The sequence below is a fragment of the Indicator indicator genome, chromosome 10, assembly GCF_027791375.1.
Source record: "Indicator indicator isolate 239-I01 chromosome 10, UM_Iind_1.1, whole genome shotgun sequence".
Lineage (NCBI taxonomy): Eukaryota > Metazoa > Chordata > Aves > Piciformes > Indicatoridae > Indicator > Indicator indicator.
The window spans coordinates 20,295,294-20,319,325 of NC_072019.1; the positions used below are offsets into that span (position 1 = coordinate 20,295,294).

General features: G+C 43.2%; 1 protein-coding gene across 1 annotated transcript in view; it reads left to right on the plus strand.

Annotated features, from left to right (window-relative positions):
* PTPRF (protein tyrosine phosphatase receptor type F) overlaps positions 1–24,032 on the plus strand; it is a 196,438-nt gene that overhangs the window by 76,772 nt on the left and 95,634 nt on the right. The window contains exon 3 of the mRNA XM_054384023.1: positions 11,994–12,182. Coding sequence (XP_054239998.1) covers positions 11,994–12,182 — 189 coding nt within the window. The remainder of the gene's footprint in view (positions 1–11,993; positions 12,183–24,032) is intronic.

Genomic DNA, 24,032 nt, shown 5'->3' on the forward strand with positions numbered 1-24,032 from the left:
CTGAAGGAAAGATGGTTCAGACCAAGGGAGACAAAGCAATTCCTGCATTCAGTTCTCCTGTAATTGTTTTTTTGAGACCTGCAACATCGTGGTGCTTTAGCCCCTCATTGTTAAATGCTGCCTGCCAGTCAATCAGGAACAAAACAAAACTCACACTGGGAAAGAGCTTGACATCCCCCAATAGCTCTTCTTAATTCTGTTTATTCTGAACCTTGGCTTTATTGCAGGAGAATGTACTGGGAAGTTCCTAGTGGCAACCTTTTCCCCCCTTTTCCTGTGCTTTTCCATTTGGGGAGAGGAAAAAAAAAAAAGAATTAAGGAAAAGTTAACAGCTGCTGTGGGGAATGCTCTTCCCACCTACTAGTGTGTGGAGCTGCTGCAGAGACCTTTCTAAAGAAACCTGGAATTACATTACGTTGGAAAAATAGCAGATTGTCTTTAAAACTCCAAGGCAGAGTATTCTCAGTTTTCAAGAGGGAAAAAAATCCTTTAAAAGCTTTCCTTAATTTTCTAGTATAGTGAAGATGAAGCTAGCTAAATCCAAGTGTCTGTTTAGCTTTCTTGGTATGTGTCTGGTAAATGTAATGTTTTGGGGAGAAAGGTAAGGATCGTATTTAAGGAAAACACGACCTTCCATCTTGGAAGGAGGGTTTCCGTGCCACATACCTCTGCAGGCCTCCTCATGTGCCAGGGAAGAGGGGTGAGGAAACTCACAAATTCATTAGTGGTCCTTTGATAAAATGAACCTTAGACTAGCAGCAAATATGCCTAGTGTTAGGGAATGCGTTTTCCTTGAACATCAAAGGAATTTCATCTGATCTCCAGGGTTTGGTTTACATTAAGATGAGTACCACAGGAGCCAAGAGGTGCCATTTTTTCTTATCCACTTGGCCTTGATACGGTTTCACTGCCAGCTTTCCATTTATCTGTTGCATGCTCTTTAATTTATGAGGTTCTGCACTGGGGATTTGTTTAAAGCCTTGCCTGAAATTGTGAGCCACTCCTTTTATTGCACATCTTTCTGAAAAGATGGGTGTTGTGGCAAAGCAGTAAATAGGGTATTGAGCCTCTGCAACACTTGCTGTCTGTAAAAAGAAGAGTACGTCCTCTGTTAAACTCTGATCAATTACATCATCCCATCATTAAAACCATCGTTTGTCTGGCAACAATGTCTTATTTGTGTTTGCATATAGCCATTGGCTTGCTACTGGTCTTTAGCTGGGAGCCTTTCTGCTTCATATGGTCTCTGAAAGACTGTTAAGGTAACCAGAGTCTCTGTCTAAAGTGATGTTGGAGCCAGTGCAATTAATGGATCTTCTAGAAAGTGATGGCTTAATACAAGACATAAAACTCATAGTATGAGAATATTTCTGTTCCGAACTGGTCAAGTCTTACTGTGTTTTTCCCCTTTATAAAAAGTCACTTCCCAACCAAGTAAATAAAGTTAGATACCCGGTATCTCAAGATGTTTTCTGTGATAAGAGTATTTTAAAGCTTCCAAGTGGAAAGCAGTGATTTACTACATCACTGATCTGTCTGGCGTTCAGATTAAATTAAAGTCCTTCTTACAATTCTCCAGTGAATTCTGTGCATGCAGACCCTCTATGCCTGAGCTGGCTGCAGTAGAACAAGTGCATTGAAACTTCATGTTTATTATTTCATTTGAAAATGCAATTTGTCTGAGAAAGGATTTGTCAGAAACTCTCACAGAGATACATGATGTTAATATGTGAATATTTTCTTAAAGTTTATCTTCCTTTTTAATACTGTAAAGAAATAATGCCTTGGACTATAAATTTAGTTTGTATTTTACTCTATTGGCCTTTACTGGGAGTGGTTCTACCTACTGCTTTTGCTAACTTTTAAAAAACATTTTTATATGATTTCTGAGCTCAAAACAATTAAGGAAATAGTCAACAGCCATGTGCATGAGAGTTTACAGTGGCAGGAAAGGATGGTGCTGAAGAAAAGGCACAGGGTGAGGGAAGAGGTCATACAGGGAGATGGAGAGAAATTCTGGCTGTTGAGCACTGGGGCTGGTGCTTTTCAGCTTGTTTGAGGCAAAGGAGCCTTGTTTCTGTAAGAATTGTTTGTTCTCCTTTCCCACACCCACACACCTTGATTGCTAGCTTTGGGATTCAAACAACTAACTGCATAACAGAGGCACTTCATCCCAGAGCTTGGCAATTTTGGAGGGTGCCTTCCAGTCTCAGTTTAGTCCTTGAGATCAGAGATTAAAGAGGTGTTTTGGGAGGGCATTCTTTGAGAGCAGGGGGAACCTTTGCACTCCTTTTGAATCACTGGCTGGTTGTGAATGCCAAGAGTATTTTTGTGCTTTCTCCTCCCCGGTTCAACTTCCGAGCTAGTATTTCCAGAATATTTGCAACATCCCCAAGAGTTTTTGTTTGGGGATTTTGAGGAGGGTGAAAGACAAGAGGGAGTTCTTTTTCTCTCTCAAGTAGTATCACAGTGATTATCCTTTAAAAGTCATTGCTCTTCTATGTTGTCTGAATATTTTCCTTTTTCAGTAGCTTAGATGCAAGGAAAGGCAATGCTTTTTCTTCCCATGTTGGAACAATTGCTAGAAAAGAAGACTTTTCCAGCAGGATATTTGGTCAAAGCATGCAACTTTTTCCCGTCCTTAGTTTTTGCTTTAGAACTGCTGTCCACTGTTGCTTTGACAGGCTGTGATGTTCCCCCACAGAGGCAGAAGCCACTGGATTGGTAGCTTTGCAGACAGGCTGCAGGAACTAAATAGAAATTAGATTTTAACACGATCTAGCCCTTTCAGTAGGAGTTAAGTGACCAAAAATCTTGCATTCTGGCCTGTGAAGTGGAAATGAACAGATTTAGTATTCCAGCTGAGTGGCAGTAGGAATGCTTCACTTTAATCTGAAACTCCATGTTAGAAAGTGTGGGAGAACTCTGTTGTCAGATTAACTCAGTGCTCCTGCATTTTTTCCTGCACTGAGCTGCAACCAAATATACATGGATCAAAAGTCAAATGCTCCATTAATTTAACCACACATTGGATTTAATGGTATATGGAAATGTATTATTGATTGTACATCTTAAAAATGAAAATCTCTGTGCTAGTATCATATCACATCAGTGCAGGTGAAGCAGTGTAGAAAATGCAGGGGATTAATAAATGACGTAGAATGCAAGAAAAGCTGTTTCTGTGCTTTTCTCTCAAAAGATGGAAGTTTTGGGTATGTTTTAGTGGGAGTGTGTTTATGTATTCTGTCATTAGGAAACACGGAGTGGCAATAGTTATGTTGTATTTCTCAGAATAAAATATTAAAAAGAAGCAATGGTTTGAAAACAGTTCTACAGGCAGTTATATTCAACAGTTGGTACCAACAAATGACACAGTCCTGCCTGAAAGCACAGCATGGTTGTCTTTTACTGTTCCTTTACTATGGAGTCTTAATAGCTGGCTGCAAAACCCTTCTGAGTTCATTGTGCTTAAAGAACTTTTGCGAGGTTTTTCAATGCATACTTCCAGCTGATGAGGTTTTTTGTAAGTAATAGTGAAAGAATCTAGGCTTATTTATCAGCTGTTGGATATGACCCACTAAAATCTATTTTTATCTACTTGAAATTATGCTGTACTTTTTGGGGAGGAATTTAGAAAACAGAACAAAACAAAAAACAACAAACAATTTTTTTTTTCTCGCCAAACAAGGGTTAAAAAAAGGATGCTTGCTCAGGCAGGCAGTCTTGAAGATACCACTTATTTTACTTGTGTGTAAGTACAATTTTACATTCTTTACGTTTCTTGCCACAGTTTCTGCTGTGCTGTAGTCTGAACACTTAAATGAGTGTCAGTGCCATACAAGCTAAGCCCTTTTTAGTACATCATTAACATGAGTGACTGGTTTCTGTGGTCTCTCAGGAAAATGCTTGTTTTGATGTTTCTCTGGCTGTGAGTTGTCTGAGGACATTGCTGTACATTCATGGCACAATAGTGGGCTTCGATTTGAAGCAGGAAGTCTAGGGTGGTCCTCACCTCTTAAGGGATGTTATATCAAACTTCCCTTCACTCTAAGAGGCTGTCATCACTTTGTAGAGACTCCGCCCTATGGCACAGAGCCTGTTTAACCTGAGTAGATGAGCCTCTCCTATAATTTTTATTCTTGATTTTTTTCTCTGTTTTAGATACCTTTGGTGTAAGTCTTGGAATTAGGACCAAGACTACAAATGTGACTGTCGTTGCAAGGAAACCAGAATGGAAAGCAAGAAGAGGTAGACAGGATGAAGGATGGTGTTAGTAGTAGGGATTTTGTAAATGCCATCTTAGACTGTTGTGGTCTAATCTGATAAAAGTATAAATTGTTTCTTCCAGGATGAGTTGAGGTCTGCTGGCTGACAGCAGACTCCACAGCTAACACATACTCAGGAAAAGTTGTTATTACTTAGAAAGATTCCTAAACAAAGAACTGAAAGGGTGGATTGTAGGTGCAAACCTTTAATTTGCTCAAGTTTGTGACTGAGTCTGAGTCAGCCTCAGTAGCTGTTAATCATCTTTGTGTTGCCCTCTGTCAAGCGCAGGTCACAAGCTGTTATCTGTGAAGAAGAGAAGGAATTGCCTGTTCACTACTGAAGCTATGGCTCAGCAGATCTAGCAGTGTTGATGAAGACCCTACATCAGAGGAGTGCAAGGCCATGCTCATGGAAGTGAACTTTCTCCAGAGGGACCTTGCTCATATTTTACTTTGGGCTGTGCTTAGGGGCTCAGCCATACTGGAGAGTGCCAGCTGTAGCCTCCATTAGTGCCTCTAGAGCTGTGCTTGTTTTCTGTATCCTAGCCTGAGTCTAGGCTGAATTAGCAACCCCATGAGTACCTTAGATGTAACTATGGCTGATATGTGGCAATGTCCTGTGTATCTTGGAGGGCTTTGTCAGTGGCATGTTGCAATGCTTCTTAAAGGGAAGGAGAAAGTATTTCCTAATGGAGAGCTGGCCCTACATTTGTGGCACCTTGTTTTGTCTTGGCCAGTTCCTCAGGGCAGGTTGAGAGGTATCATAAGGCATGAAAGAATGTTATTTGGATGAGAACAACATCTCTAAGGGCTGGGAGGAACAATTTGTTTCATCTATTGAGATACAGTGTGTCCCTCTTCAGGCTTGGAGAAACCAATGTTGCATTCTGGGTGAGAGTGAATGCTGGGTGCCAGTGCACAGCAAATGCAGGGTGCTCAGCCCTAGGGAGGTGGCGTTGCTGGAGTGACCGTGGGTTACCTTCCTGCCACACACGTGGGAACACAGTGAGGAGCAGTGCTGAGACTTGGCACAGGCACAGGCTGAACCAACACTGAGGCTGGTTGGAAGGTGCTGCTGTGTCTTGCTCTTGGGAACACACACATCTACAAAGCTGTCCTGCTCCCCTCTGAGATAAACAAATGCCTTGGAATGGCCAGCTGTGCTACTAAGAAGGTATCAGTGGCTTCTAAATGGAGGTAATAGCTGTCCAGCCAGGAAAGGACAATCTTAGGAGCGCCCTTCCGGCACCTGAAGGGTAGAACTGTCTCCGTCGGGTGTTTTATGGACTCATAACCTCTAGAATGAGCGGGTCCTTTGAGCTCCCACGCTGTGAGCCCCCAGGGCAGGAATCTGCCTGACAGTTTATCCTCTTCTGCCTTGTCTGGTCTCGTATTTTCTTGAATTTTCCTTACAGTACTTTCTTTGTTTTGGACTGACTCAGATTCTTTCTTTTGTGAACTGTTTTGCTGCTGCTGCTGCTGCTGTGATCTTTCTAAGAGATAGCAAATACTTTGTTTACTGTAAGCTCTTGTGCAGTAATTCATGTGGTTACACCATGACACAGAGAAGTCCTTCTCGAGCTTGTTTCCACACCCACCCATTCATCTGTGCCCTTCTCCCTATTTTCAGCAGGCAGCTTCAACATGTCACGTTGGCATGATGTCATACAGAGCCGTCAGATTTGTCATTAAAAGCCCTGTCATCGATAGATGACTGTTTGTATTTTCTGCCTGCCTGAAACTGTTTTATACTTGCTAACCCAGTAATTAAGACTTTGCTGCCTTTGAAACAGGTTGGTTTCACTGCCCCACCTTTTCCTTAGGCAATTGCAAGGTGGTGCCAGTGTCGACAGGGCATTTGTTAGCCTGCATGAGACTTGGCTCCAGCAGCGAGCACACACAAATGCACTCCTTCTCCCACCACTCCCCACAGGGGCGGTAGCCCTACACCAGGCAGCCTTTGGAGACCATGAAGGTGGATAGTAATTTTGGTATACCTCTTAGAGGGCTTTCGTAAGAAGAAGGATGCCGGAAGAGCGCATCACCTCAAAATGGCTGATAAAATGCTCTTTGTGCAGCTTCAGGTGAACCTGAGCAGAGCGATGTCAGGGCTTTCTTATCATGTAAAATGATGCCATTCTGCTGGGCTGCTGGATTGCTGGACTGCTTTTGATTGTCTTGCAGTAATTGAATAGCCACGCTGTGTAACCTGTGCTGAAGGAATTAGGGCTGTTTATTCAGCAAACAGATGTCCTAGAGTGTGGTGTGCTTATGATCTTACTGGCTTGCGTCTTTCATTAGTTAACATTGCCGACTAGCCAGGCTATCTTCCTTGCACTGATAATCTTTGCATTTGCTAATGTGTTTGTGTCTCAAAGGGAGATTTGGAAGCTTGTGAAATTTGTGAAGTAATTCCGTGGATCCTTCAAATACAAGTCTGTCAGTAGACAAGGGTTGCTTGTTTAATGTCCTACATTAAATTGCATCAAACCGCTACCTCCAGGCTGCCTCACCAAAAGGTTGGGAACAAGTGCAACAGCTTTTAATACATGTATCCTGCTCCTCTGCAATGCTGACCAGAGTCAAATGCATTTATCAGAGATGTCTCTGCCCTCAACCCATTTCCTGGCTTGTCCCTACCACCACATGCTCCTGCATGGCTTTAGATACCTGGCAGAACTGAAAACAAAGCAGCTTTGTGTTTTAATCATTCCTACTGAGCACCTAAAATTGATGTTGAACTGGAAGTTCCTCAGCTGCCACAGGCTGTCAGGAGCCAGTGGCCCAGATAAGCTGTTTCCAGTCCTGTGTGGCGATAGGGTCCAATATCTCACTTGAAATGAGTTGAGAACACCTCTTCCAGAGGGACAGTGGTTTTGATAGATTGTAAGAGATTTAGCCTCACAGCTATAGCTGTAAGGTATAGAAAAGCTACTTTTTGCTCTTTCAAAATTATATTTGGTATCCTTTTTTCTCTCTCCCTCAGCAGTGTGAACAATTGGGCTCATGCTACTAAACAGGCCTGACTTTTACAGGAAGAGGAATATGACAGATAACTTCCATAAACGCGTTTACAGTTTGCACTATCATTTCTAAAATACCATTTCCTACATCAACACAGGAAATCCAGAGTGGTATGGGGAAGGTCCTACAGGTGCTAAGTCATGATATGACCCGCAAAGTACAGCTGAATGGCTGCAAGACTGCAATGCTGCACAGGGTTTGCACTAATAGGAACCCCTCCAAGTTTTCTGTTCTGTGAGAGATTACAAGTTCTGAGCAAAATCCTGGGAGTAATCCTGCAGGATTCAGCCATCAACAGCTGTGCTCACCACAGACTTCTCTGCAGGCCTTTTCTGCAAGCAGCTGTTACCCACATACCATTCCATGCTGGGGCTGATTCATGCTTCTCATAAGACATAAATTGCAATTGCCTCTGTGTCCCTTATCCTCACTTGATACTTGGAGTTGTGCAGAAAATAAGGACACCCCAAAGGGTATGTGTCTCATGGCAGCATCCTCAGGGAAGGTGATTTTCTGGGGAGCTGGTGAATGAGCTGTGTAATTGCAGCTGCTCTAAAGGAGATCTCAGCTCTAGTTTCAGGCTGTGGGAGAGGTTTCTTACCTTAGCTTTTTCCTTAGGAAATGTGTGGCATAAAAGAGCTGTAAGAGAAGAAGGGTTAGATTTCTGTCATCTCAGAAAGGAGATTAGCAAAGGGAGCTGTCAAGTGAGCATGAGATATCCCCTGAATATGCTGTCATGCTAGCTGCCAGAGGGACATTGCTGGCTCCTTGGTGACTGCTGCTAGCAAGACCTCAGCCTAGCCATGGATTTTCTGAGTTTCAGTTTGTAATTGCAAAACCCACTAGTGGTCTTTTTTCTCTCTCACATGGTTTCCTCCTGCTTCTCTCTTCTCTTCCTGCTCTCCTGTCATTCCTGCTTCTGCTATTGTAGTTCACGGAGGGATTTAGAGCTTGCAATGCCAGAAAGACTCCTACCTGTGTCTGGATTTTGCATGCTCTTAGCTAATGCCTACCTGAGATACACCACTTCTGAAAGTATCTGAAACCCAGAAAGAAAAACTGGTTGAGATAGTCTGCACTTGAAAGCAGATTCATAACCTGTTTTAATGTGTATTTAAAGCACATTAGTTGGCCTTGAATAAAACCAAGTGCTGACAAATTCATTTTCTGGAATAAGGTTATCCACATATTGGCATGAATAGGAGGATTCCTGTTACTGACAAGCTCCATGTGCAGACAAGTTAGCACAGCTAGCAGGGGCTGAAAGGAGCTGAGGCATGACAGAGCCTCATAATTAGACCTAGATTAGACATTTGCTGGCGGCGAAGGCAAGGCAAGAACAACTCTGAACTCCTATCGTCACCTGTAGTGTTTGAACACAGAGACATCCCATGCTGTCCCAGCGAAGTCGGCAACGCCAAGCCAGGCAGGAACGAAGCCCCATTATCTCTACAGGAGCATTGCTGACAGGGCAGGTGTGGGCTTATGCCAGGCTGTGCTCTGTGATGTCACCAGCTCAGTTTTTTGCCACAGCCACTCTTCTCCAGGAGTGTTCAGAGTTGGTGCCAGAGGCATGCAGCACATGGGGAGGACCTGCAGTAGTTGAGCTCTCCCTTTGAGCGCCTTTGGATCATTTCTGGAGAAGACGCTCATCCTTCCCTTGAGCCTGAGCCCAGTGCAGATCCCCTGGAGCTACCCCAGAACTAATAGCACATGAACCCCAGTCTGTGGGTGTCTGAGCTGCCATCAGAGACTGACTGTCAGATTTTCCCTGTGTCTCATCATGCAGTGGTGTGAGCTGAGAGTGCAGCCTCCTGGAAGCACACTCTTGCTCTTAAACACCAATGTTGGCTCCAGGTTTGCTTAACAAGGGCAAATCCTTGCTGCCTGTGTGTTTCTATAGAAGCAGGTGTGCCAGCACTGCTTGCTTGAGTTTTGGTGGCAGTGTGGCCATAGCAGATAGGCAGGTTTCAATCTCTAGGCCTGCATGGGTATTGGGTTATACTGGTAACATTGCTAGCCCAGGCAACCTGCTGCGTCTCTGATGACACAGCATGCATTGCTTCTCTACTACTGTCATTTGCCACTACAGTTTTGGGGCTTGTGTGCAGTTAAGATGGAAAAAACTGTGTGCAGCATCAGTATGCTTGCCTGTGCCTGTCTGTGTGCAGCTCAGCACATGGGCTGAGGGTCATCACGTGGTAGTCACCTGTGCCCTCTGTCCAGTTGTTGAGTGCACAGCATTTTCGTGTGGGCTTTCTAATGGGTTGGGCTTACAGGGGGTGTGTGATGCGGCAGCAGCACCTGTGCATCTCTGTGCAGCCCAGAAAAGGCTTGACAGAAGATCTCTAGTATGGCAGGGGTAGCTTTGCTGCTAGCTCGTTGTCATCAGTGTCTCTCTGTTGCACCCAGTGAAGTCAAGGTTAGATCATATAAATTCTGCTGGTCTGTGGTTGGTTCATCACAAGCTGCTAATTTTAACTGAACAGTCACCTCCAGCACAGCAGGCTGGTTGGGCACCTGTGGATCAAACACTACGAAGGATTTTCGGATCTCTCTCTCTCTTTCTATGGGCAAAGGATTGTTGCGGTGGGAAGAGATTTCTTGCACAAATGTCTTTTCAGATTTGCCTTTAGCTGTGTGCTAAGCCTCCAAACAGACTTCGGACAAAGCTAGCTGGGTGATGCTTAGCTCAGTGAATTCTTTGTAAAATCTTGAACAAACCAGAAAAGATTGTCAATGGTAATCATGGTGATTAGATAGATCACTTCAGGGTTTTCAGCTTCCCCAGAGTAAACATCTGCTTTCAATACTGTAAATAGCAAGGTGCTGCACTTCAGGCAAGCTTGGCCTCAATCCAAGGGAATGTCATTGTTTACTGTTTTTCCTGTGTATCTTCCTTTGCTTTTCAATTTATACTATGCAATACTTTGGTGTGTACCCTTCTTTTGTTTCTTTTCATCCATGTAGGAGTATGCATTGTGATTGCTCAATATCGAATGCTTCTGCTGCTTGTTGCTGAATGCTAGCTCTGGTGTCATTCCAGTTAAGCTCTATGTACCTTTTGTCTTTGAAAATCAATGGAAAGCAAATTAAAAACAGAACTAGTTTTCATGGTACCTTTCATTTAAAAAAAAAAAAATTTCAATTTATGTTTGCTCATGATGAGAGAGGTTTCTAGGGAAGCCGGTCTGGGAGACAAAATATGGTTTGTGCTTTTAATAAGCATCAGGAACTGTTTTTTTTTCCTTTAGAAAACCTTGAATGCTTCATAGTCACTCTCATCTAAACAGGAAAACAGTATTCCAGGGCATTGTTTTGTTTGCAGCAGATGTTGCCTTGTGCTACAGACTCTTGATTTGCAAACAAGTCAAGGGTCTTGGGGGATTCTCCTGAGATCTTAGGGAGAGAAGTACATAAGATTAGCCATCACAAGCTGTATTTGTGCTGCAGGTGTGGCAGTACAGGTAGAAGAAAACATCTAAGGTGGCCTGTTGCTAGTACCTTTCTGTCAGGAGTGAGTGGTATGATTCCAGATGTGTGGTGATACCAGGAAAAATCAGATTGCAGCAAGTTCTGACTCCTGAGATTTGTGAAGATGCTGATGTTTGTTCAAACACTGCAGTGAGCCAGGAGCTTGCAGAACTGGATTTGCCAAAGGTTTACTTAAGTTCTCTTAAAACAGGGGGGAAAAAAAAGGCAGACTGAAAATAATTGAGTTTCTGCTGCTTTAAAAGCTTCTTAAACGTTCTTCAAGTTGTCGGTTTTGGGGTTTGGTGGGGTTTTTTATCTTTTTTTTTTTTCTGTGAAAATACGTCCTTTTGATTGCAGTTCAGGCTTAGCAGAGTACAGTACATCTTGCCACAGAATGAGTAAATGAGCTCTGTTCTGCAGCTGCTATTGAATGACGGTGTCAGAGCATGCCTTGGCTTATCAGTGAACGCTGGCTAATGTATTCCACCCAGCCTACCTGAGCAGGCTCTGCAGCTGCAAACCCAATTAACTGTTTTTGTACCTGTATGAATGGCCATAGCAGTGCTTCATCTTATAGTATTTCAGTAAGACCTGAAATACCTGCACCCCCCTTGCTCTTTGCAGCCCTGAAAATGCACCAGGAGCTTGCCGTGACACAGTCTGGCAAGGCGGCTCATGAGCTGAGTGTGGCTCATTAGCTTTACACTCATTAGTTTCTAAAAGCCTTCTGAATCAGATTTTGGGGCATGAGGAAGAGATTTACTGTCTATCCTACGAGTGTGACAGAATGTTTCTAGTCAAAAAAAGAGAAAATGGGCCTCTCTGGACCATTCTAAGGGGTTTTATTGTTTAGCTGTTGTTTTTCAGGATGCCTCAAACTATTTTGCTTTGTGTTTGTCTCTTTATCTTCAGCTTAGTCCTCCACAGAAAAGGCAAATACCTGCTTTTACTGAATTATTAACAACAATAGATGAAGCCTACGTATCAATGAAAATTATGGACGTTTCCCAAAGCAATTGATTTAAACAGAGTTAAATTTAGTGGAAGCTTCTCTTGGTGTAATGAATGCTCATTATAGAGCCTAATGTGCTTTAAGGGCTTGAAAACCTTCTCAGTAGGGAAGTCAGGCTGCTGTTTTCCAGCAGAGTCACAGATGCTGCACCATGGCACTGCTGTCACTACAGCCATATCCCATTTCTCTTTAACCTTGTGCGTTTTTCCCTCTTGCAGAAGACCACCTCCCAGCTGGCTTCCCGACCATTGACATGGGCCCGCAGCTGAAGGTGGTGGAAAAGGCCCGCACAGCCACGATGCTCTGTGCTGCCAGCGGAAACCCTGATCCTGAAATCTCCTGGTTCAAGGATTTCCTGCCGGTCGACACTGCAACGAGCAATGGGCGAATCAAGCAGCTCCGCTCGGGTAAGGCAGCAAAGCAAGTAAGCTTCCTCTCTCTCCCTCACTCTTCCTTTTCTCATTACTTGCCACTGTTGTGGTTTTTTTTTCTCTGAAATGCCATTCTAAAGCCAAATGTCAATGTGGTTTGAGCTTGTTTCTTCTGCAATATAAAACCAGTTTTTGCAGGTGGTCATCTCTGGCTTAAAAGGGAGATGCCTTTTGGAACATCACCTGGATTCCTTCTTTGCTAGACCATGTTGATATTGCCCCAAATCTTTGGTAGGCTCAGACATTTCACTACCAACTCAACAGGTCTCAGAAACTTTTTAATGGGAGCACATTGCCAATCAGGACTATGAGATACTGGGTGAGACTTTACAATCAGTGGTCACATACTGCTTCACTCCTTACATAGACTCTGCAAGACAGTGCTCTGCTTGCTGTTGAGATCTTTATCACTCTTGTTTTGCGACACCACAAGAAGAAAGAAAAATCCAAGAAGCAGCAATTCCATGGATTTCAAAGGAAGGTGGACACAGCTTTGAATTACAACTTTTTGGGGGGGTTGTTTTGTTTTGTTTTTATGTTGTTGGTTTGTTTGTTTGATGAGCCACCTACTAGTTTTTGCAATACAGACTGTTAGTTCTTGTGAGTGGCTAAGAATGCACTAATTTGAGCAAACTTTTGTTTTTCTGCTGCACTTCGAGGTCTCCCAGGACTGTAAGGCCCATTAGAAAATTAAAGAAAATAAAACATCACTTTATTCACTGATGAAGTGCAGCTCCCCAGCATGAATTGTAGTGGCTATTTAACAGTGCACAACAGCACTATGCAGCAGCTTTAGTCTGGGGGGAAAAAAGCTCCCATAACTCTACATGAAATACAAAAGGGAACAGAGTTGAAATAACTTTGGTCTAGAAGGTCTCATGCTTAAATAAGAGGCAGGCTGCCTTGCCTGGGCACTCGAAATCTGTTTGTTATGAGTGCTGCTGCCAGGGTAACACCATCTTCCTCCTAGCAAGGTGAACATCTTGACACATTTCCCCATAGCAGGAGCCCTCTGCATAATTTTGATGATGCTTGGGTGATAGGAAGTAGGCTTGTACTTGGGGGAGTGGGTAATGAAACATCACTATTGTCAAAAATAGACTCCAGCCTGACACTCCTGATCCCACCTTGATGTACAGTGAGCACTAATTATACTAATGCATTTATAGCTTATGAAATTTCCCAGTGACCTTTAGCTTATCTCCCCCACAACATGGTTTAATCTTGATCTGTTTGTGCTGAAGGAAAATATCACACTTGTTAATTATTCTGAGAAGCTTTAGGAAGCATCAGTAGGAAAGTGCACATGGATGTGTTTCACTTCATAGCTGACTAAACCAGCAACAGAAATTACCATAAATGAGCAGCAAGGCAGCTCCTGGTGCACTTGCTGTATGTTCTCCAGTCTTCTTTTCACAGGCACTTGGCTGCCTCTCTACCAGCTGCTTCACAAGTTTGGTGTGATAGAAAGTTTAAAAACAAACTAGTAAACCCTGTCACTGTGTCCAAGTTTTGCTTCCTATTCACTGTTCTTGAGCAACAACTCAATTGAATATTTCACCTGGGATTCAAGCTCCAGAGCTGGCTGCTTGCTGAAGACACAGTAATTACCAAGGGAGGTGTCAAGGGAACCTTTAGAAATCAATGAGTAGCACACATCCTCAAACTCACCAAAGAAATTGATTAGGTCTCTGATGTAATGAGGGAGGTTTCCACAGTTTAATGTAAGAGACTTCCAAATGAGTAAAGGTTTATTTTCAGGGACCTGGTGATACAATGCCAAGATTTACCACTGTTCTGCGCCATCCTGACAGGAGTGGGGAGCAAGAAGTTTACTGTGTCTCATGAGCCAGAGATTCAACCCTTGCTTGAATTTGTGGCTTTTTCCTCTATTTGTAGTTAGTATGAAGTAGGGCCTGCACTTTGAGTGCCTGAGTTCCACTTACCTGACTGCAGTCACACTGTGTGAGCCAAGTGATGCATTGGGCAGACTCACCCATTGTGCAAGGTACTAATTGAGCTCTCCAGCACTACACCATAGTGGGGCAGAGTTGGGTTTTGGGTTTTTATTGGTTTTCTTTGTTTGTTTTTTGTTTTTTTTAACCTACTATTTAAATAGATACCTCATTATATGGGAGATTTTAATAGTTTGCAAAGTCTCTGCTCCATTAAGATCACATCTTACAGCCAGCCTGGCATATCTGCATGAATGTCAGTTTGTACTATCTCAATCTAAATACATGCTCATTTGATTTCAGTTAATTAAAACCCAATAAAAGCTAGACAGATGTAATATAGTTAAAATAGTTGTAGCATGGTGCGAGCCCTACACTGCATAGGCAGAGTGTCCGACCTTCACTGAGTACATAATATATTATTCAGACATACCAAATCTAGGTCATAAAGGTCAAAGCAGCTCTGGAGTCTGACTTAGAGAGGGAGCTCAGGGATAGTTTAATTTCGTCAGGCTCCTAGTGTGGAATAAATAGCTAGAGGTGAAGAAGCAGCACGTTTGGGAAAGGTGCTCTCTTCTGACACTCGCAGTTATGTGGGCTGGCAGTGCTCTGGGGGCTTTGGGCAGATCTCTGAACTTGCACTCAGTCAGATCATGTGCCCAAGGGTGCTCTGAATGTCAGTTTTTAGAGGTCTGTTCATCTTCTGTCAAGGTACTAGAGGGTTGTGGTTTAAGACAACCAAGCTATTATATTAGGCTCTTTAACCCCAGAGGACTGGAAGACTGATGTCTTTGTCAGGAGCAAATACACAGCTTATAAATCTGACCTGTATCCTATCGTCCCTCATTTACTAATTAATCTGTATGTCTGTAGATGTGTTTTTCTTATTAAACTTTGACACATTTGGCATAACTCTTTACATTTAGATTACTTGTTTCCCCATTTCTCCCCCATACCAAGATCTTTCCTCAAAATAATGCTTAGTTATTTTTTAAGTCCAGCTTTTGGGTAGTTTTGTCAGTGTGTGTTGGGCTGATTGCTCTAGAGATGGGAACTCCAAAAGAAACAGATTTTAATCTCCATTATCACAGACCAAGGCAAAAACAAGGTCTTTGACTCATGCTAGCTGTAGCAAAATTCTTCCTTGCTCATCTTGCTAATACTTCCCATCTCTTGTGGAGAGGCTGCTTTTCTGCAGACTCAGTGGTTCAGGACAGTTCCCTGTTCTTCCCCAGAGTTAATCGCTTCAGTCACTGCCTCTCACTTATTGACACAGGATCTAAGGCTCACTCTGGGCTGGGAAACCTCTCCAGGATGCTAGCTCATTTAAAACCTGTTTGGCTGTCCTGATTTTAGAATTACCTGGACATCCCAGTATTGCAAGTGATGAACATGTGAGTTCTGGCAGCAGGAGTCAGTGCTACACCTCTAACCATTATTTTCAGATTATTTGATGATGTGCCAGAAACTCTCACAATACAGATCAGATAGTGCTGATCCTTCAGAGTTCCTCTGTAAAGATTCTTGGATCACAAGCTCCTGAAGACTTCAAAGCAACTTGGATGGTATTCATATTCTCAAAGCTCTTGAATGCTTCCAAGTGAGTTACATAGTTGAAGAACTACTTTGCCACCTTGCTCTTATAAACAAAATGTCAACTTAGAATAAATAACTATTCTCAGTGTTAACATATAGATATCTTTGCCATGTAAGGCAACTCCAGAAATTAAGGGAGCTTTGTCATCTTTCATCTAGTAAAGAACGTGGTCTTACCACAAGTATCATTCTATTTTAATCACCATCAGTTATGGAATCGTGCCCTAGACCCTCATGTGACTTTCAGGCAATTAAATGCAAGTCAGTTATCAGAGAGGGCTCTGCAGGTGACTTCAGTCACTCACTGGAAAAGAGTAGGGACCTCTAACAAAGCAATGGGAGCTGGCTCGCCAGATCATCTTGCTGCATTCATGCTTTCAGAGTTGCCAGCAAATATTTTCATTTTAGTTTTGATCCTGTAGCTAGAAGTATTACTTATTTGTAAACAAAAGGAATACCAAACATATACAGAGCAACTTGCAAAAAGAGGTGATGCCTGTCCCAGTGAAACAGCAGTGATGGCCATGTTCTCCTTCACTGGTAATAACCAGCAGTCTGCAGCCAGCAGAAGGTGTTCTCCTTCTGTCAAGAAACAGCTTTGAGTCCAGACATCAGATGGGCATCAACTAGATCAAGGTGTGTAAGGACAGCACAAAAGAATGGAGAATGGATACTTTCTCAGAAAGGACTACCTGGACAAGGTTTGAAGTAATTTTGTGGGAAACCAGTTAACAGCAGAAGTTTTATGTCCTGGAAGAGGCTATGCTGCACATCTGGGTCTTGTTGTGCGGCTCACACAGCCATGATTGGATCCATGCAGACTTCCTGTTCAAACTGGTGGCACTAAGGCAGTCTTTGCTGTAGAACTTCCACTTCTGAAAATAATTTCCCCTAAAGCTCTGTTAGGAAGTAGCCGAAAGCATGGTCAGTTTTCTGGAAGGCAGAGTTACATTGCCATAGTGCCCAGCAGCAGCCAGCCAGAGCTTTGATTTCTCTGATGTTGCTTTGGTGCTTTGGGTTCTTACAAGGAAACGGTGCCTTATGTCTGGGCTGAGTTTGTATCAGCAGAGTGAAATCCTTTCTCCAACAGAGCCTTCCCTCCACACTAAGAAATATTGATGCAAATAGTCACATGGTGTTTTCCAGTGTATCATCCTATGTTTTGCCTTGTTTTGGGTGCCTGACTGTGTGCTTCCAGTACACAGAGGGTGTCAGGGTAAGCATTCATTCCTGACTGAAGTGCATGTATGGGTAAAGTGAGTGTCTGTCATCACAAAGGGGAAATAAATGCTCCTACCTTAGGAGTGTTTCAGACCTTGCAAACACAAGGAATTGGGCTTGAAGTTTGATCTTTGGGTGGCCTTTGCATAAAGCAGCCTGGTGGGTTACCACAGGGAGCTAGTTGGCCTCAGCAACCATTCAAGTGAAGGCACCTCCATCACTCTATGGACTCTTCTGATGTTAACACTCTGTGGCCTGTGTGCTATGATTTGATCCCTCTGAGGGACACCCTGAAAGGACAACAACCAGAGATGCATTGTCATGTGATGTGAAAGGCAAATGGAAACTTTTATTCCTTCTGGATGAAGAAATCTGGGGTCCAGCAGAAGAGGCTTGTGCACTCTCCATAATGATGTCCTCTGAGTGAAGACTGAATGTCTTAACTTTGCAGAGGTGAGAGAGACCCAGAACAAACACTGAGCTAAATACAGCAAGCCTCTATGCTGCTCCCACAAGGGTTGGCTTACATTCAGAGGCCAGGAGGGTTGGGATTTAACGCAGGCAAAATCAAGCTGGTTACACATTTCAGGGAATCTACTTCAAGTGTACAGTTGCTCCTAGAGCTCTGTGTAGACAATTGCATATTAGAGAAAGGGTTTAGCCTCTACAGGGAGTAGATTTAAAGATTTTGCTGCAAATCTTTTTGTTTCTAGGGCAGAACAATAAACCCTATTGCAGCCAAATGAAGAGAGAAGTAAGTCCTGTTTTCCGTCCCTTGGGCTTGTACTCAAAGTCATTGCACCATTCCCATGGGAAGTGACACACTGTAGTGATGCTTTTCTTAACTCTGAGAATTGTGGAGGGGAGAGTCTCTAGACCAAACAGAACAGAAATAACACTTGGCAAACTTTCTGAAGAGGCAAAGAGGAATAACCCTATTTTCCATGGCTGTGCTGTTCCATATGAGTATCTCTGGATATAACCATTCCGTCAAGGGTAGTCGTAGTTACTAAGATAGATAAACAAGCAGCAGATTTATTGTTGCAAGAGAGAAATTACCTACAACTTCAGTCACTGCAAGATCTTTCCTGATGCTTCAGTCATCTGTGGATAAAAAGCGTCAGAAAATATAACCAGACATAAAGTTAAAATGGGGTAATGTCATCTTGGCAGAGGAAAATGCTGAAATGAGTACTCTGAATTGCTACTCCTGCTTAAAGAAAGGACTCACTCTGCCTAAAGCAAGGGTATTTAGGAAAGATAAAGAATAAGTATAAATATTGTAATTACTTTTTAAGAGGCAAGTTAAACATGCTTAAAATATGCCTTCTTTGTATTTACAGAAATTCTTTTCTGTCTTTCTTTCCCATTGGGTGATCATTGTTGTGGATAATGGAATGAGCTGTAAATCTGAGATACACGACACTCTTGTATGCATACTGGTATTTATTAATCAATACACTGAACATGATTTGACACACTGTGTCCTGTTTAACCCTGTTTTTCTGTCTGTTTAAACTCCTCAGTTTTCTTTGGTAAGTGCTTGGTATTCAGATCTTACAAATCTGCATAAAACCAACACATACCATGAAATGCCTACAGATTAAATTTGCATGAATCTTTCCCTTATACTAACAGCCTTCATATGTGCAAAATAAGACCAAGGGGACAAAAGTGGGGATTAGAAGGGTTCCCTGCCAATTGCCCAGCTGGAGCATCTCTCCTTCAATCATGCTTCATTACTGATTGCACACTGAACTCAAGACACTGACCAGTGGATCCTGCACTTGCCAAACACATTGACCTCATAAAACAAACCTTTATAGATAGTTGCAATAGGATAACTTAACCTTACAACCAGAGAAGCCCTCCTTATAAGAAACTCTTCATTATAGCATGTAAAATTGTCTCCAGTGCCTTATAAAGAGGGTAGGGATTCATTTCTCCAGCTAACATCCAAATTAGGCAGGAACAGTAGAGGTCTGGCTAGTGTGCCATTGTTACCAGAAACTACTTCATTTTGAAATATTTCTTTATGTAAAGTTAATTCTGCATGACACCAATTTTTTTGCCGGAGGGAACCTGAAGCAAGGGTTATATGAATGCAGAGAATGGCTCACAAACGATTTGTTCCACTCTCCCCTTAGTTTAATTTCTTTAAAGGAGCAGATTTTGTCCCACTGGTCGTTCTAACCTCAAAGCAAAATTGCACCTAGTGCCTACAATCATGCGCTTGCCACACCTCCTGCCCAGCACACTCACGGTCACACAGCCCCCAGGACACCCCCTCCTTGTTCTGTTTGAGGAATGAAGGGGCTCTGCACCATCTTCCCAATGTGTCCTCCATCTCAACTGCTTGAACAGTGGTGTGGGTGAATGCAAGTGGTGAGGCCAGCCAGCAATGCCACTTCGGCAGCTTAGTTTGGCCCCCAGTCATGAGGGTGGTGGCTTTAATGGCAAGACGCAGGGCTGGATGCTGCACTCCTGGAAGGAATGAGCTTTACTAACCTCCTGAGAGTGTCACTCTGACTTTTATTGCACATTGGTTTCTTTTTGTTTATTCCTGTCACGCTAATACAAGTTCTAGCTTTAAAAAAAACTTTCTGCTTTTTAGTTATAATTTTCTTCCTTTCCTCTTTGTACTAATGCTTCTCTCTAATCTTATTTGCATTCAAATTACCTCACCAGGTGGTACACCGATCAGAGGTAAGAATGCTGAAATGTGCCTCCAGTTGTCACGTCACTCCATCTCCTGTCTGCCTTGTCCCTTCTCCTCTGATGTTTCTCATCTCCAGCTTTTACTCTCAGCCCTAACTCTGCCAGCGCTCTCGCTCATCTACACTCTCCCAGTAGCGTGTTTATTTTGGTTGGTTTTCAGCACGGTTTCTTGTAGACTCATCCATTGCAATTGTGCACTGTTAGAAGGGGGTTATACAACGGAAAGTTTGCAAACTGGAAAGCAATCCCTGGCCTCTGCCAAGGGAATGTTGATGTCTCCTGCAGCTCCTGCAAGTCTCTGGACTCTTCATGCAGTTGTGGCCTCTGAGGTTTTGTGTCTAGGGGTTTTTAGATGGATTGCTTTGGTGTAAGTGTAAGGGGGTGACATTTTCACAAGAGAGCATTCAAATTCTTTGCTGCTGCTGCTGCTAGGCATGAAAATAAATTCTTGAAAGTTTGAGCAAATTGAGCTCTGGGATAAGGAAAACCTTAGTTTGCATTCCTCAGGTTTGCCTTTCAAGTGTGCTAGCGCTCTGATGTGGTGGCAGCATGGAGAACCACTGACCCAGCCCCCCATGTCTGAGCTGGACATGCCAATGTTGCTTTGCAGCAAAAGGTTTGTTTTAAATACAGGAATCAGAAGCACACCTGGCTGCTTTAAGCCTTCATTAATTAAACCCACCCCTAGTCTGACAGCCCAGTGTGCACAGTCCCTGGCTAGTTTTCACAGCCTGTGTGCACCGGTAATGACTTTCCAATTGAAGCATTGTCTTTTCTAGCCTAAACACTCAAAACTGTCACTTTGGATAATCTTTAGCATGTTAGTGAGCGTTATGTGTGAAGGCCCTTCTGAATTCTCTTGTGATTTTGGTTACCCCTGTTGACTGACCCCTGAATTTCTTGACAGAATGACTACCACCTCCAAATCAACATGACCTCGTTTGCTCAGTTTCCCCCCGTCTCCCCTTTCTTCCTCCTTTTCCCTGAATCCCTGCTGGAAGTGAATAATCTGACTCTGTAACTGGTTCTGTTGCTGGGGGTTAATGTTTTCAACTCCCGTTAAGTGATTTCAGAGTAAACGTGAATTGCTGTTTGAGGCATATTTGCATTAAGTTGCCTATGTAACAAATCTGGGTCAGGGAGAAAGACTGCAAACCTTTTTATATGAATGGGCTTATATATCTGTCATTCCTCCCTTTGGAATGCTGGAGATTGACAGCTGTGATGTTGCAAGCTCCTCAGACTATTTCTTCATCTCCTATTCCTACTGCAAATCCTAAAATGAAATGACAGATTGAATGCTAACTAGCCGAGTGCTCTGAGCTGCCAGCCGTGCACGCTGAGCGCGCAGCCATCCCGAGGCCTCCCGCGCGCTCGCCGTGTGCCCACCCTGCCTGATGACATTAGTGACTCAGCACCAGAACCACATGGATGCTCCATACGTCCTGCTTGGGAACCGAACACATCTCTGTGAAAAGAACCATCCATCTCATACAACATAAGTTCCCTGCACCCCACTCCCCTTCCCATCCCTGTCTGAGTCCTGATGAGGTATTTTAAGAATGTTCTTGACATTATTTAAAATATGTGTCCCGTTTGAATGTCAAAGATGACATTTCTGTGAGAGCAAACAGAAGCCACATGCTGCTCTCTGGCTTCTCCCAGAGGATTTCTGTCAGCCTAATGCCTTTTATTTAAAACGGAGGTCACTGAATTTCTAAAGATAATGACAGATTAGATGAAAGTGCTTTTATGATGGTGAGGTTGTGTCCATGTAGAAGTGACTGTTCTGCCATGTTCTATACCCAGCTGCACTCTTGTTCCTCATTAAGGTAAGTTTGATGCTTTGGAATCCATTAATTTGATCTGAAAGGAAGGGTATTCTAATGACTCTTAACGAACCCTTTTGGTAATAATGTTTAGGGGGGAAGGGGTGGCTTTGATTTGATATAATTGCTGCTATGACTGTGTTGCTAGGAATTGTGTGTCTGGGAGGCTTGAGCATTACCCAAGGCCTTTGTGCTGGAACAGCAGACAACCTGCTCACAGGAAGCAGTGTGTGGTTAGCGAGAGGATGACCTGAGAAATTCTATCATGCACCCCTCCAAACAGGAGGAGATTTTTCCCTCTAAACACCTCATTTGAATTTACTGCCATGTATTTGGTCTTTCCCATCCATCTCAGGTTTCCCTGAAATAGGAGGAGCTTCCATCTATAATTCAGAATCTCCATTTGCAGCTTCACTCCTTACCCTTCTGGGACTGTCCCAGAGAGTAATTTAATCTCAAAATCCCTATTTGTCTGTGAGAAAGACATGGAGCTCCAGGTGCTCATCAGATTAGGCTATAGCTAGCTTCTTAAGGTGACCCACAGATAGTATCAGCAAATCCATGTTTAAGCAAGTTCTGATCTATTCTTATTTTCAGAGTAGAATATAAGATGTTCATTTTCAGCATTTCTCAGGAATTGAACTTGCTTAACCTTTAGTGAAACCTGGCTGCGTATTTCTGCCCCAGGCGGTACAAGAGAGGAGAGTATGGTTGTGTTTCTGGTGGGTGCTGAACTGAAGAATCATTAGATTGGATGCACATGAGGAGGTAAAGAAATACCATCTCAGGCATTATCCCTCCCCAGTCAGATTTATTTGTTACCTTTCTGTCACCACAGGACATATCTGAGGTTCCTATATATAAGAGTATTTCTTCCCTGCAGACATCAGGGTAGCAGAGGTCTGGCTGAATTAACTTTAGATCAGCTCACTTGGGTGTCAGAAGCTGGCTACCTGGGAAGCCAGGTAAACACCTGCACCAACTTAAGTGTAGCTCCAGCCAAACATTTTCCAGTTCCAAGCAAACCAGTTTAAGTATAGCTTCAGTGTTTCGACAACATCCTGCAAGTTGGCATGTGAAGCTATCTAAAGGGATTAGAGGAAGAATTTTGCTATCTCTTTCTGAGCATGTGTTTGTACATTTCATTGCACTTTGTATATGATAGGAATTTTTTTCTCCTGTTTCCTGAGCTTCCCCACTCTAAAAAACAAAACAAAACAAAAGGGAAACAATTCAAAAAAGAGAAGACAGGCTTGCAGAAACAAAGTGTCGGGGGGAAGTTGGATGGGGGTAGTGCCTGGAAATGTTTGTAGTGCCATGTTTCTTGCTGTCAGGATTCAGACCGACTCATGTCCTTTTAGAAGCACACAGAGTTGTTACTGTGCATTTCACAGTGCTGTAGTTTTGCTTCTGACACAGAGTCCCCTGAGATTTCCTGTACCTGCTGGTGAGAGATCAGAGCATCCTGAAACTTCACTAAGGGGAGACCTTGTGCTGTGAGCACATTGGGTCTTCTCTACTCCCTCTCTGCCCAAGTGTGGCTTGGTGGCAGCAGTTGAGTGCTGTCAACAACTGCATCTGGTGCACAGGAGACTGATTCTCCAGCAGCACTGCTGTCCAGAACAGATCCATGCCATGCCAATCACCATCCTCTCAGGCATAAGGACCATAATGAACACTAACAATGGTTTGTATAATTGGCAGTGCAATGGCTTGTGGAGGCTAAGTGCAGCCGTCTAATAGCTGGGAGACACTGCTGTCATAAATTACCAAAAAAAAACCCCAGTGAATATGGGAAATGCTTATTTTCATTATTAGTGACTTTTGCATGGGTTTGGTGTCTTTACATTTTTCACAGCTCCTACAGCAAATGTTAGTTATTTTGGACAGCAGCCAGGGTGTCAAAGTCCAACACCCTCATTGTCAGGGCTTCACAGTGGCTTTCTCCACCATATTCACACTTAGGAGTCCTTGTTTGGTCTAGGCTTGCCTCTAACCCTGCTCCACACCTCCCTTGATTTTATTAGGAGGATTCTCCTTCTCTGGAAAGGAATTTTTAGAAGTGGGATTAGAACCCACACCTGAGCACTGTCTGAAGGGGTAGCAAAGAATATTGCTTCAGAAAGAGGTAGTGTTTCTGTGGAGGAAGCTGGTGTGAGGCAAGGGGAAAAAGAAAGGGAAGAGTTTGGGGTAGCCATGTGCTCCAGTGTGCAAGGTAGGCAAAATTTATCTTTTCCCTGAGAGAAAGTGATCTGGTTAGGTATCTGGGTTCATTAACATCCGCATTGCAAATCCATTTCTTAGATGAGTGCAATGATTGCAGCCTGGTTCCTCTGACTCTTGCATACTTAGTACAGGAGCATTTCATTCTGTGTCTAATTTTATAACTGGGGCAAAAGGTCAGTCCCCCAACTCTAAGCCAGGGAGGCTAAGACTGGCTGTGAATGCCCTGTTAGGAAAATGAGGCTGCCCCCACTGCTGGGGATGGAGCTTCAACCTGACTAGGT